At 42.8% G+C, this 14,022-nt stretch overlaps 1 protein-coding gene across 2 annotated transcripts in view; it reads left to right on the top strand.

Annotated features, from left to right (window-relative positions):
• Positions 1 to 10,847, top strand: part of scube1 (signal peptide, CUB domain, EGF-like 1) — a 90,651-nt gene extending 79,804 nt beyond the window's left edge. For both annotated transcript variants that reach the window (XM_076722338.1, XM_076722339.1), the window contains 10 exons: positions 433 to 549; positions 771 to 929; positions 1,212 to 1,415; positions 1,536 to 1,697; positions 2,060 to 2,227; positions 3,449 to 3,610; positions 3,774 to 3,971; positions 4,908 to 5,060; positions 5,273 to 5,352; positions 5,451 to 10,847. In XM_076722338.1, coding sequence (XP_076578453.1) covers positions 433 to 549; positions 771 to 929; positions 1,212 to 1,415; positions 1,536 to 1,697; positions 2,060 to 2,227; positions 3,449 to 3,610; positions 3,774 to 3,971; positions 4,908 to 5,060; positions 5,273 to 5,352; positions 5,451 to 5,603 — 1,556 coding nt within the window. In that variant the 3' untranslated portion in view covers positions 5,604 to 10,847. The remainder of the gene's footprint in view (positions 1 to 432; positions 550 to 770; positions 930 to 1,211; positions 1,416 to 1,535; positions 1,698 to 2,059; positions 2,228 to 3,448; positions 3,611 to 3,773; positions 3,972 to 4,907; positions 5,061 to 5,272; positions 5,353 to 5,450) is intronic.
• The last annotated feature ends 3,175 nt before the right edge of the window (positions 10,848 to 14,022 follow it).

Genomic DNA, 14,022 nt, shown 5'->3' on the forward strand with positions numbered 1-14,022 from the left:
CAATCTCCCTCCTGTAAATCCCATCTTCACTGTGTTTACGCCTCCTTTTCAGAGGTAGAGAATTTTCCTGGCAAAAGTGACAGTGGCAAGTAGCATGACCTCAGTAAATCTAGCAGAATACATAATCAACCTCTGTTGAACATGTCTGCCGCTATTATTTGTGCAATCCTCCCTTAAATTCATACGCAGTGAAGCAAACTGTGACTCCAGCCTGCTGCATCTGTTTGATAAATACACCTTATTTGTTCTCGAAAAACAGGCACAAAGACTGCAGTGAATCTGGCCCTCGGTGTGACTGAAGCAACTCTAACCTGTAAATGACAGTCAACCAGATTACTGCACAGCAGGGTCAAAAGTACACTACCTTACAGTTTTGCATAAGTAAACATTATGTTATGATTAACAGTTTTTCTCTACTGTGTATGAATAAAGACACCCTGGCCCCACCCATCAAACAGAAGGCCAGGTTTAAGATCAAAGACGCCAAGTGTCACCTGAGGCCCCGCAACAAGGAGAAACACAGAGATTCATCCAAGCAGAACCTGCAAGGTACAGAACATCTCACCGTCAGAGTGGATCAGCTCAGTGTTTAGGAAGCCTCAGTTAACACACACTACCACCTAGAACATATATTTTAACTGGAAGGTGAAAAACTGCACCTATGTTTAGTGCTTCATTTTTGCACATTATTATAGCACTTTATGATCTGCATCTTTTATCTGATGGCTCTCCTCCTCCTCATTCTTCACTCCTGTTTTCTCCCTTGGAAGGAGGCCAGTTCCCATGTACAGACGACTGCCAGGTAACTTTTGTCAACCTCAAGTGTGACTCATCCAAGAAGCGCCGGCGAGGACGCAAATCTCCTTCCAAAGAGGTTTCCCACATCACAGCCGAGTTTGAGATGGAGATGAAGGAGGAGGAGGCCTCAGGTGAGATGTTCTTTCTCACCTGTTTTGTCCAGCTCTACTTGGAATGAAGTAGTCAATATACATACAGTGCAAAGAGAAGCGCAAGAGGTTACCGACAAACATTTGATTCGTGCTATATAGAAAAGTAATAGAAAGAAAGCAGCTAAAGTTAAAAACATCACATCATCAGTGTTAAGGACTGCAACAGAAAGTCTCTTGTGGTACCAAACTATGCAGAATACAATATGATGTCAATACAGAAACAAAAGACATCATCACTATTAACACTGAGTGTTGCCTCAGACTCGTGCAATGTGGAGTGTGTGCGGGAGAGGACGAAGCAGAAGCTGCAGAGCGCCATGCGGACGCTCAGGAAGTCCATCAACAAGCAGCAGTTCTACATCCAGTTCTCGGGGACAGAGTACGAGGTGGCCCAGAAACCGTCCAAGGTGCCGGAGGGTGCCGAGGCCTGCAGCACGGGACAAGTCCTCCGAGACGGGAAGTGTGGTAAGTTTTGCTCGTTGTCGGTTGGTGTCATGATGTTGCTGTCCTGTCATTACTAGGAAGACCAATAGGAGCTACTGAAAAGTATTCTTTCAGAGTTCTCATCTGTGTCGTCCTCCTCAGTGAGCTGTGGCGTGGGGACATTCTACAGTGGAGAGCAGGAGCAGTGTGTCCAGTGTCCTCCTGGTACATACCAGGACACAGTGGGTCAGCTGTCCTGTGAGCCGTGTCCCAGCACTGAAGGACAAGGCATCGCTGGTGCTAAGAACGTGTCTCAGTGTGGAGGTAACTCACCATCCCATCATTACAGTCATTTAAAAGCCCCAAATTTCCCATTGTTCCCCCTGCAGTACTGAAACCATTCTATTACTAATATGAACCTCTTCATTTAGCAAAACACATTTAGGGCAATAGTGCAGAGATGGTGTTGCAGGTGTACAAGAAAATTAATCTTATCTACACTGGTGGCACACATAAAGAATATACTTGTATAAATATGTTGGGTTGGCACCACCTTGTGGCCATTATTGCAAACTGAATTGGAGTAACAGCCACAAGAGAGCAACAGAGAAATGTTTTATTGGTCTTTGTGGAGATCTGAGACTGATGTAATGAAGAGAGGTGTCTTTCATCCGTCCTTCCCTCAGGTCAGTGTCCAGCAGGTCATTTCTCTGCTGACGGATTCCGTCCATGCCAGCTCTGTCCGCTGGGCTTCTACCAGCCTGAACCAGGCCGTGTGCTCTGCTTCCCCTGTGGAGGAGGCCTCATGACCAAGTACGAAGGATCCGTCTCCTTCAGGGACTGTGAGGCCAAAGGTGAGGCTTTATGGCAGTGTGTATCTCTTTATGTCTGCCAGTGACAGCTGTGACTGGAGACATTGTGTTCATATGAATTAGCGATGCTAATGCTGGCCAGGTGTAAAAAAAAGGCACCTGGCTGGTGGCTGAATGAGGCGCCCATATGCCACCACTGGTTATAGAGAGGGTGAAAGGAGCTATCCAGGATGGAGACCACTGGCTGCTACAGACTGATAGAAGGTCTGAAGGACAGTTTGTTCTGTCTCTTCCTGAAGGGAGCTTCACTGTAATGAGACCAGTCCAGTTTATTGTTAATTTAGACCCCGAGATACTTGTATGAGTCCCCCTCTTCACCTCGTCTCTTTGAATGACAAGATGGACTGGGGGCCTGTTGTTCTTCTGGTCCACCACAAGCTCATTGGTTCTGCTGATATTGAGCTTCAGGTGATTGTTGTTGCTCCATGTGATGAAGCTCTATCAGTCCTCTGTCTGATTGAAGACAGCATGTTTCTCACTGGACATTATTCACTGGAATCATACATGTCAATGTAGTGATAACTTCCATTTCACCCCCCCAAAAAAACACTCTTCACGCACTCTTCACTACATATATGAGTCTGGACAGACATGGATGCAAACTGAGACTTGACTGATTGGTGGAGGTATACAACTGCAAGGTGGTAATTCTGTTTGTTTAGCAACATCCAAAATGACAGACATGTATTTGAAGGGGTGCTTATGAGAGGCTTCTCCTCAATGTAGGTGCCAAGTTGGGAAACTCACCTTTTGTATACCACTGCATGATGGCATTAAAATCCACTTCGGTTTCTAACCAAATACCGGCAAATCTGACATTCTCACCTGCCTCAGCCATAAATTGTGTTTAGTACCAATCTGCTAATATCAGCATGTTAGCATGGTGACTGTGTGCTCATTAGCATGCAGAATCTGCAAACCTCTGTATGTTAATACTGGCATTTGCAATGACACAAGCCATTTGTCAGCAGTTCCATTGTTAATGCCATCATAAAGGAGTGTGCAGATGTGTATGAGATGGCAATTTGCACAAGCAGATGATAAAGTCATCTATACATGCTGTAGAGCTTTGTTTATCTGCCTGCTCTGTAATCCAGGCATGAATAATATCACAGCTGTGTGGTGTATCTTATAGATGGCCTGCTGTTTATCTTCATTCAGTTTATGCTGCGTGCACACTGAATCCCTCATGTTTCTCCTCAGTACACTGTGCTCCTGGACATTACTACAACTCCAGCACCCACCGCTGTATCCGCTGCCCAGCAGGAACCTATCAGTCTGAGTTTGGGCAGAACTACTGCATCACCTGCCCGGGGAACACCACCACTGACTTTGATGGTGCCACCAATGTCTCCCACTGCAAAAGTAATTCTGCTCAACATTTATATTCAGCCTTCTTCTTCTTCTACTACTGCTCTCCAGAGTGATTGATAAAGGGTATCAGAGGAGAACAGGCTTCAGGGACACTAGTACGTTTTCTGACATGAGTTGAAATGAGTTCTAAGTGTTTCCATTATTTTGTCCTCAGACCAGCTTTGCGGAGGTGAGTTGGGAGAATACACAGGCTACATCGAGTCTCCTAACTATCCCGGGGATTACCCGTCCAATGTGGATTGTGTGTGGACCATCAACCCACCACACAAGAGGCGGATTCTCATCGTGGTACCAGAGATTTTCCTGCCCATTGAGGATGAGTGTGGGGATGTGCTGGTCATGAGGAAGAGCGGTAAAAAGACATTTTCGTTCATAGTCATTTTTAGCTAATTTTAACTGATCAGACAGATTTATGATCTGTGTGTGTTTAGATGATGAAGATTATTACATTACCAACATTGGCAACTACTTGTTATTTCCAAACCTACACATGAAAGATGTACTGTGTGTTCATGTGTGTGCCATCAGGTTTTGCTTTGGTGTTGACTTCTGCCTGTACACCAATGAGGCCTCTTATATCTATGTAGTGCTCACTGCAGAGTCAAATGGGTGATCCGGTTCTGCCTTTCTGGACCTTAAAGTTAGGGGACTGGACAAGGCCAGACTCTGCAGTGAGCAGCCTCTAATTACACTAACGATGCTGTCATGACACACGAACATGAATTTTTCTGCAATGGCATTATGAATTAAGTTGCGACAACACCTGATCTATACTGCAGTTTGATTTCTGAGTAATTCTAGACCGCTCAGTCACAAGGACAACTCTGGGACTCATCTGCGTGGGCTGAAAAATAGAGCTTGACAGTTTATTCTTGACCTTGGAAACATCAATTGACAAAACAATCTCTGCTCACACAGATGGACTCCATCTGTGACATTTCTTGATTTTCACCAGAATTTGGAAAATATTCCAATATTCCTGATGTGTTCATTTCAACACGTTTGAGTGCTGAAACTGCCTATCAGGCCCATCTGAGATAGCAACCTCTCTTCTTCTTAGAGTATAAACAAACCTGTTTTATTTACCTCGTTTGAATCAGACACACAGTACTTGTACTGCACTAAGATCCTTTAGCGTAAGTGAAGAAGCAAACTGATTCTGGAGCAGTTAATTTGCGGTCGGAACATGAGTTGACTTCAATCTGAGCCAACTACAAGACGTACTCTAGCCCTCGACAGTCACGAGGCTGTGGAATGCCATTCTAACAAGTTTGTGCTCATCTTCCAGCCCTTCCCACCTCCATCACCACCTACGAGACGTGTCAGACCTACGAGCGGCCCATCGCCTTCACCTCTCGCTCTCGCAAGCTCTGGATTCAGTTTAAGTCCAACGAGGGCAACAGCGGCAAAGGTTTCCAAGTTCCATATGTCACCTACGACGGTGAGTCACCTTCAACAGAGTTCAGATAGTGGAGTTACATCTACTCTCACATACAGGCTGCCATTAGTGAGTTCCTGGTCATTTAAAGATTCCAAATGTCTTTGTGAATCACAAGATTATCATCATTATTATTTTCTTACTGATATTTATATTGCCTTCTACTGTAACTCAACACTCTGTTATGTATTGTGCCCCTATAATTTGTGTTTCAGAGGACTACCAGCAGCTCATAGAGGACATAGTGCGAGATGGAAGGCTCTACGCCTCCGAGAACCACCAGGAGATACTGAAGGTACTGAAGGTTGCAGTATGTTACCAGCCTTACGGCCGTATGCTTGGTCTTTGTCTTTGTCAGTAGGATGACACTCTGTCCCTATGTCCTCCCTACAGGACAAGAAGCTGATAAAGGCCCTGTTTGACGTGCTGGCCCATCCCCAGAACTACTTCAGGTACACGGCACAGGAGTCCAAAGAGATGTTCCCTCGCTCCTTCATCAAGCTGCTGCGCTCCAAAGTCACCAGGTTCCTACGGCCGTACAAATAGACAGGGCCTCCCCGCCGTCCTGTTAAAGACCTCCGTCATCCTGCGTCATTCCAAATCCAGCAACCTAAATGTAACCGCCACCACCCCCGAATCTACTTCTCCCATGCCCTCCCCTCAGTACCCGTTCTACGACTAAACATCTTCATTTCCTGTATTTGTCAAACGATGCCTTTCTTCATCTTTGACCCCTTTAACTCGTAATACATCATTAACTGACACACTTCCCTCCAGTTAGTGCAGCTTTTTGTATAAGGTTTGACCGATATGGGTTTTTGAGGGCCAGTATTAGTATTTTTATAATGAAGCAGAGGATACCTGATATATATATATATATATATATATATAAATTGTGTGTATATGTTGTTTCTTTAAAATTGACTATTTTATACCAAACATGTACAAATTTTAAGTGTTCTTGTAGTATTGACGGTATAGTAAATCTGAGCAGCTCCTTAAGGCACGGTGGTTCACACAACTGCATGCTACGTCAGTGAAGGTGCAATATCGATCACTATTGATGGTGCATGGTCTAACATTGAATACCAAACTGAGTATTTTTCAACAAAATCAAAACAGACACATAGTCAGACAGCATAGCCAACCTTCATGTCCTGCCTAAGGTCAGTTTCAGTAACAAGTAGTTCTATCATTATCATATTTTTGTCACTGAAAAGAATAATAAGAAGACTCAAAGCTAAAGCAACTGTTTTGTCAATGTAGTGTATTCAGGTGAAAAGAATACTGTATATTAGCTGCTATAATTGTGTAACTGTGTAATTGGTTGATGACAGATACATGACAGCATGCTGATAGGGCATTTGTAATTTGGCTTTAATTGGTGTTATTTGTTTTTCATTATTTGTTAAAGCTTTACTGAGAAGTAATATGCAACTACATTGCATAAATGAAAAGAGGTGTGAACCCAGTTTAAGTTAAGCATCCTTTCGGTTTGTGTATATCCTCTGCAAAGTGTGGTCTTTTAACTTAAAAGCTAAAAAGGCAAATCAAATGCTTTTATTAGATAGCGCCAACAGAGAGATGACAGGAAATGAGAGAGAGACAGAGATGCAACAATGGTCCTCAACCAGACTTGAAGCGCGGATGTTACAGGATGCCACCTTAACCCCAAAGCCACGGGGGGCCCCCAACAACCAAAGACTTAAATGTGGGCTCACACCCTAGCAACTAAACAGGCTAAATACATCTTTATAGTGCATTATATGCATTAAAGAAGACTGATATCACTCTTATGGAAAACATGAAACAATAACCAACAGCCAGTTAGCTTAGCATAGAGTCTGGAAATGGGGATACAGCTAACCTTGCTCTGTCCAAAGCAACTCTGAAGCTAACTTATTAACATGTTATATCTCATTTTGTATTAAAAAAAATATGTAAAAACAGCATGTTATATGCTGGACTGTTTCTTGGCTGGGCACAGTGACTTCCTGTACCTTAGTGGTCCTTGTAAACACAGATTTTTGTACATTTGGACAGATGTTTCCAGTCTTTATGCTAAGCTAAGCTAACCCACTGTTGGCTGTAGTTTCATATTTAATGAACAAATATGAGAGCGGTATTAATCTTCTCATCTAAATCTCTCGGCAACAAGTAAGTTTCCCAAAAAGTTGAAATAATCCTTTACAAAAATCTATGTTTTAGTAATCTGTAAAGCATGAAAAAGTCATTAATTATGTATTCCCAAAGTAAGTTTAGTACTATTGTAAAGTGCTGCCCCCAGTATTTAATAAAAGGCCAGTATCAGCAAACCAATATATCGGTCAAACCCTATTTCTGCACATCATATGCTACATCCTCTCCTCTCCCAGCCATTCCCACATTTCCTCTCCTTCGTTAACAACTTGTTTTTTCTGCAGCCTTCCCTTCACTTCCTCCACCTCTCCTTTAATTTTGCTCTGCTTTGTTTTCTGTGTTGTTGTTTTGTTTTTGTAATATTTATACTGAACATGTCAAAACTTGCAGAAGCCCACAGCACAGATGTTTTAGGCGTGACGTACGTGCAAACGTGTAAGACGCGTGTGTTTGTGTGGACATACACGGCGCGACGTGTTAAGATGCGTTGGCCCACACAGTGTACATGGATGTATCCCGAATTTGATTTCTTTATTGGCCCCCGACGTGCACGAGACAGAGATGAGAAAACAACTGGTGCACTTAAAGCACAGTTTGACACGAAAAACGAAATGTTAAAGTGAGGAAATTGAAACCATTCCACTTCAGTGGGTGCGTTATCCATTGGAGCACAGGGAAAGAATAAATGGGGTGAATCAGAAAGTCTATATTGTAATTTTTTTTTTTTTTAATAATAAACAAGATATATAACAAGATGAGATAAACTACCTGCAAGTAACAGATTGTTACTTTAGAGAGAAATGTATGTGATGTAACTAATATTTGGAACTTTAATTGCACTTGAATTTTATATTTTAAACTGTAGGAAAAAAAAAAAGATCTAAGTTACGTATTTGTTACCTTTTTGTGTTGTTTTGAAATGTGCCACACGTGGCGGCGCCGAGAGAGAAAGACAGCTGTGTCTCCTGTTATTGCTCCCACTCTGTAGCTTGCAGTTACCCCCAAAATCTCTCAGTTGCAGCAGCCGGTAGTTCGAGCCCCGTTCGTTCACACTGTGAGGAAACATTTAGGTTGAAGCTCCAGCGTCTCAAAAGCGGAGACTGCACGTTAAACTAATGCGCACAGGGGAAAGACAGTGTAAGCATTGGATCACTCAAAGCTGCCACCACCACTACAGTTTGTCTGTGTTTTCATTGCCCAGTCCTGCTTCATCCTGCAAACATGTCCTATAGCTGCCAGAGAGAAGAAGCTTCACCATAACGGCTTCTTGTATGATGGCATTATACATACATACTACCACAGTATATGCGTGTTTCTAAAAAAAAAAAAAAAAACTACTTAAAATATCTGCATTCACCCAGATGCACTCTCTTTCCATTAAATAGGAAGTATAGTGTGTATACTATGCTTTTCTTTTATAACCCAGCTAGATGTTTCTGTGTCATTCCAATTGGTACTAATGTGTCTATGAAATCCTATATTGCGTATTGAAGATGGACTCTATATCTGCACAATGCGAGCGGAGTTGAAACATGTATGGCGTGACTGGAGTGTTGGTCTGGAGGTGAATGTAGTGGCAGGGACACGGTCGGAATAAGAGTGTGCGTGTCCGTAGCGCTTGCAGCTTCGACTGTGAGCTCGTGAACTTTATCTGTGTGTTGTGTTAAAGAAGCAAGCTTCCCCTGACAGATGATAAAATGTGTATGTAAAATCTCTTATTGATGTTGAAGCTCCTCTAGAAGCTGAACTCCTGTTAGCAGTGTCACACACGTGCAGAGAGAGCTTCTAGTCTTTGTGCTGAGCACGAGGAAGATGAGGGTGCGTCAGTGCTAATTTAGAGCTTATCAAAACCCAGTGATTAGGGATTAGACCAGACTGGAGGGTTGACATGTTGTAGTCCATTACTACAGATTGTGTTATACTGCGTAGTATCTTCCAAAGCACAGGATTTCAGGGGGTTATGGTTCAGTTCATTTCAGTACACTGTGAAAATCAACTGTCTTGCTGAGCAGATTCATACGCAGCTGAATCCAGCAGCCAGTCAATTTAGCTTATCATAAAGACCAGAAACAGGTTGAATCAACTAGCCCAGCTCTGTCCAAAGGACAGAAAATCTGCCAACCACCACCTCTGAAATTCACTAATTAACATCTAAATTGATTAATCTGTATAAAAATATCTTAATGCTCATCTTTAGAGAGGATGATATGATGATGATAGGTGGAATTTGTTGCCTATCCCAGTCTTTATGCTAAACTAAGTTCATTTGCTGCTCACTGTAAGCTTCAAATTTACCACACAGACATGAGAGTAGTGTTAATCTTCATCATCTAGCTATCAATGACAAAGTGAATAAGCATATTTCACAAGATGTCAAACTGTGAACACAGTGAACAATTAGTTGCCTTCATGTTTTGTAATGTGTAAGATGTTTCTGTTCAGAGGAACCATGTTCAAAGCTCTCGTCATGGCTGTGTTCTACGACATACTGAGCTCTAGGAAGGAGAAAGTTTTCAATTTGTCTGTTCAGCAGCGACGTTTTACACAAAACCCAAAGCCAGAATCAATTAATGCATCAAATACAGTACACTTCATGTAGAACCCAAACCAGCCAGCTGTTTCATAGCAGTGTTTTAGCCTTAGTCTTATATATGATTTCTTTTTCTGCAGAATGTATGTGAGTTCACAACAGTCGCTCCATATCACCGGAATGGAGTGTTTTTAATCCGACACATTTACATGACCCTGTCACGATATCCGCATTTCATTATTTTCCGTATTCTGGATCTGATGTTCAAGTCTCTGCACGTTGATTTTCATGGAGTACTGAAATAAAAACCCAACGCGTCTACGACAGGAAATCAATCAAAACTGTGTTCGTTGGAAAATGGTCTGCAGTCATGTCAAGCATTTGTAATTAATGGGCTGAAGCAGGCAAAAACCACAAGTGTGGTCCTACATAATGCTGAGCTGGTCATTGTTTTTTTTTTTTTTTTTTTTTTTTTTTTCCAAAATATGATATTGAATGGTTGTGAGAACCAATAACCAAATGGGAAATCATTTTAGAAACATATTTTCCCAGACGTCGGCTGATAATCACACTGTTAAAATGGACCCTTTAACTGTAATCTCGGTTTCATTTCAGTCAATTTCCCAAAAAAAAATAAAAGCATACTGTCATTGGGTATTGTTCCAGGCCTTGCCAAATAGCTGCCACACAGACGTGTTATGGTACAGCCTTCTTCCTGTTCGAGGTGGGCACTGTTCAATATGAGTGTAATGAAAAAAAAAATGATATGAAATGCTCTAAAATTTATAATTGACAGTTTTCTTTCTTCTTTTTTTTTTTTTTTTTTTCCTGAGAATGTATTCTATTGTGGATGGGTGTGTGCATGAGAGATTGTGGGAATGAATGTGCGTGCAGTGGGTGCCTCTGTGTGTGTATGTGTGTGAGCAGTGAGTTTTTCGTGCTGGGTGCATGTGATAGAGAAAGACTGTGTATGTATGTACTTTAGTCCAATTTGTAGAGGAATAATTTTAACGTTTGTGTTAGTCGGTTGTACCCAAAGAGAGAAACTGTAACGCAGTGTTGTGCCATTGTTTGGTCCATGAAACTCCAGTACTGAACAAATTAAATAAAACAGTAGCAGAAAACAGACTCAACTCGTCTCCTTTGTGTGTCCACGGAGAATCCGCAGTGAGGAACCAGGCAGAGAGGAGCCCTCGGAGCAGCTTGTATCTGCTCATTATATCTCTTATCTTTCCTCAGATGTGGCTCCATGTGCCGTTACACTCAACCGGCCTGAATTACGCTCCCAGAAAATTTAGCTGACACTGCTAATATTGCTGTTATCTTCAAGCGGCGCAATCTGTGCGCCAGATCTGGATGCCACACCAGAAACGCTCATCATCATCCACACTGGGAGGATTTTTTTTTTTTTTTTTTTCTTGTCTCACTGTCTTTGTCTTAGAAGGAGATGGAACTGCTCTGCTGTCACCTCACCTTTTCCTGTTAAAATTCCATATTAGGGCTGCTGCTTCAGTAGAGAGCTTGTGAAGCTAATCATGTAAAGTGAATTGTAACCACAGATCATGCAGTTTAGGTTTTGATGTCTCATGTTAGCAGGATGCAGGCTCTCCACAAGGGGTAGCTGTTCAGTCATTGCTAGATTTGTCACAGAAAAAAGCAATACTTGAAGCCGGCAAGAAGAGCATGCAATTCATTGCTACTTTTTAATGTTAATATTACTTCAAATGAAGTTATCTTAATGCCAAAAATGAGCCTACTTTGCGTTCTGTTTCCTACTTCCCAGCTGATAAAAGAGACAGATTAAGTAGCCGAGCTAAGCTGTTGGACGGAGTGTGTCTGCCTTTGTGAGTCAGTTGTTGAGTAAATGCAACAATCTTCTACGCTGGAGTCAAAGCTCAGTGAACCAAACATTACTCGTGTGCAAGCAGAAGCCCTCAGCGGCTGCAGCCCCTCACAGGTAAATAATCACCAGCCGCCGTGAACGAGCATAGCATCATGAATGTCACTGAGAGGAGACCAGAACTGTGTCTTGGCCTTTGCCCCACCTCTCGGTGCAACAGTTGTCAGGGTGGTGGATGGCTGCTTCGTGCACTCGACTTGAATGGAAAGTTTGCAACACTTGCAATGTTTGCTTCCCCTAAACCTTAACAGTGACATGGCTGTTCAAGAGGTAAACAATAGACTTCAGACAGAAAAAGGTGACGTATCTGCTCCCCTTGGCTCCTTCCAGTCTCCCTGGTTCGCCTGTGCAAAGCAGCCATTTGCAATTATTTGCTCCTCCAATGTGTATAAAAATCAGCATCCACAGAGCAAGATGACCCAGCACAGCGCGGCACCTTCCTTTGATTTGGTCAAAGTTTGTGTTGGAGTGTTTTTTCATTGTGCCTGAGCTGAGTGTTTTTATATCACTGCTGCATTACATGACAGCCCCTGTCGATCAGCTGACACCAGGGGAAGTGACAGTCTGCTCCAGGAAATAAACATGTCACTTTGCAAACTTTAGTGATCCATCCCATCCTTATTTTTTTTCTAATTACATGAGCTACACGTAATGAGTGTGAGTGTATTTACCCAGATGTAAATGGCCTTTCACCAACAGTGGCAGTCTCCTTTAACGATGGAGCTTGTTTAGAATATTACTGTAACTTCTCAGCTGCTATGTCGCTGGTCATTAATCATATTTGACAGCTAGATCTGATATTTCCTATGTGATCTTTCCAGGACGCCCAATCAGCAGCCAGCATCTGCAGGCAAATGTGACTGTGCCAGATGCTGAGATTACTCTCCCTTCACTATCTTGTTGCCTTCCCTTCCATCAGTCGCTGTGCTGAAAGTTCACTGGATATGAAGTGATAAAGACAGAACATGGGCTGATGAGTGACAAAACCGTGACAAAACCACTGCTGTTTGGTGCAATTACCAGATTAATCCAGTGTCTATATGGCAGTGCTGGGTTATGATTTCCATTTCACACCTTGCAAAATGTATTCTGACACATGAGAAGGAGAAAAGATTGGAGCACACTGACTGATGTGCATCCTCTGCTAGTGCACACATATTATAAACTCTACTGGAAAATGGATCCAAGGGCAGGAGTTGCCAGACCTAATGCCCTTTTGGTCTATATCATGAGAAAGTTGCAAATATTGACGCTGAACATATCACTAAAACGTTCGCTGACATTGTTTTTTATCTGTTTTCCAGAGTATCTGCGTTTGCAGTGTAATGTCTGCTACAACTACAGCACGATTTCTTCTCTTCATTTCACAGTTGGACCAAAAATCAGTAATGCACGTAGCATGAAATTTGCATAAACTTCTACACAAAGAAGTTCAAGTACTGAAGCAAGCAGGTTAGAGGAAGCATGACAGTCGTAGGCTGCGGGGCATTCTTGTCTCTTCTCCTTCTGTGTGAGTGGTGTCCTCATCTTCTCATCCTTTGTGTGAATGGTGTCCTCGTCTTCTTATCCTTTGTGTGAATGGTGTCCTCGTCTTCTCATCCTTTGTGTGAATGGTGTCCTCGTCTTCTTATCCTTTGTGTGAATGGTGTCCTTGTCTCTCATCCCTCAGTGTGAATGGTGTCCTTGTCTCCTCTCCTTCAGTGTGAACGGTGTACTCATCTCTTCCCCCTCTGTGTGAGTGGTGTCCTCGTCTCTTTTCTCCCTCAGTGTGAGTGGTGTCCTCGTCTTCATGTCCTTTGTGTGAATGGTGTCCCTGTCTCTTCTCCTTCAGAGTGAACGGTGCACTTGTCTCTTCTCCCTCTGTGTAAACGGTGTCCTTGTGTCGCCTATAGCTTTGTATACTGACAGCACCCTACAGCAGAGACTGATTAACACACGACGTAAGAACGCATCTGAGCAACACTTGAAGTTAATGGAATACACAAATGTAATCATAATCAGACCTGCTCATGCGCTAATGGTGGGGCAGTTGCTGCACTGTGACACCCTGCCATGACATTGCTGTTGAGTTAGAGCTCGTCTTTCTCTCCTCCCTCCCCGTTTTCTCTCAGGTGCTAACAGCGTGATTGGTTTCCACCTGTGCAGTCAGATCATGTGGCTCATTTGTTCCCTTGGACTTCGAGCTGGCCTATCATCATTCAGCGTCCTCAATAGAAGGAGCACGCCGCGAGAATCCACTGTCATTTCCCTGCTTTTAGCCTGCCTGAGCAGCGGTTGTAATCTTTAAGCAAACTTAACTTAAGAATAATAGAAAGAGGTATGTGGTGGGAGCTTTAGGACAACAGGCAAGTCTCCTGCTGCTTTGTCCTGTCCTCCCCGAAATGTTGACACCCTTT

Source organism: Chaetodon auriga, chromosome 22, assembly GCF_051107435.1.
Source record: "Chaetodon auriga isolate fChaAug3 chromosome 22, fChaAug3.hap1, whole genome shotgun sequence".
NCBI classification, from domain to species: Eukaryota; Metazoa; Chordata; class Actinopteri; order Chaetodontiformes; family Chaetodontidae; genus Chaetodon; species Chaetodon auriga.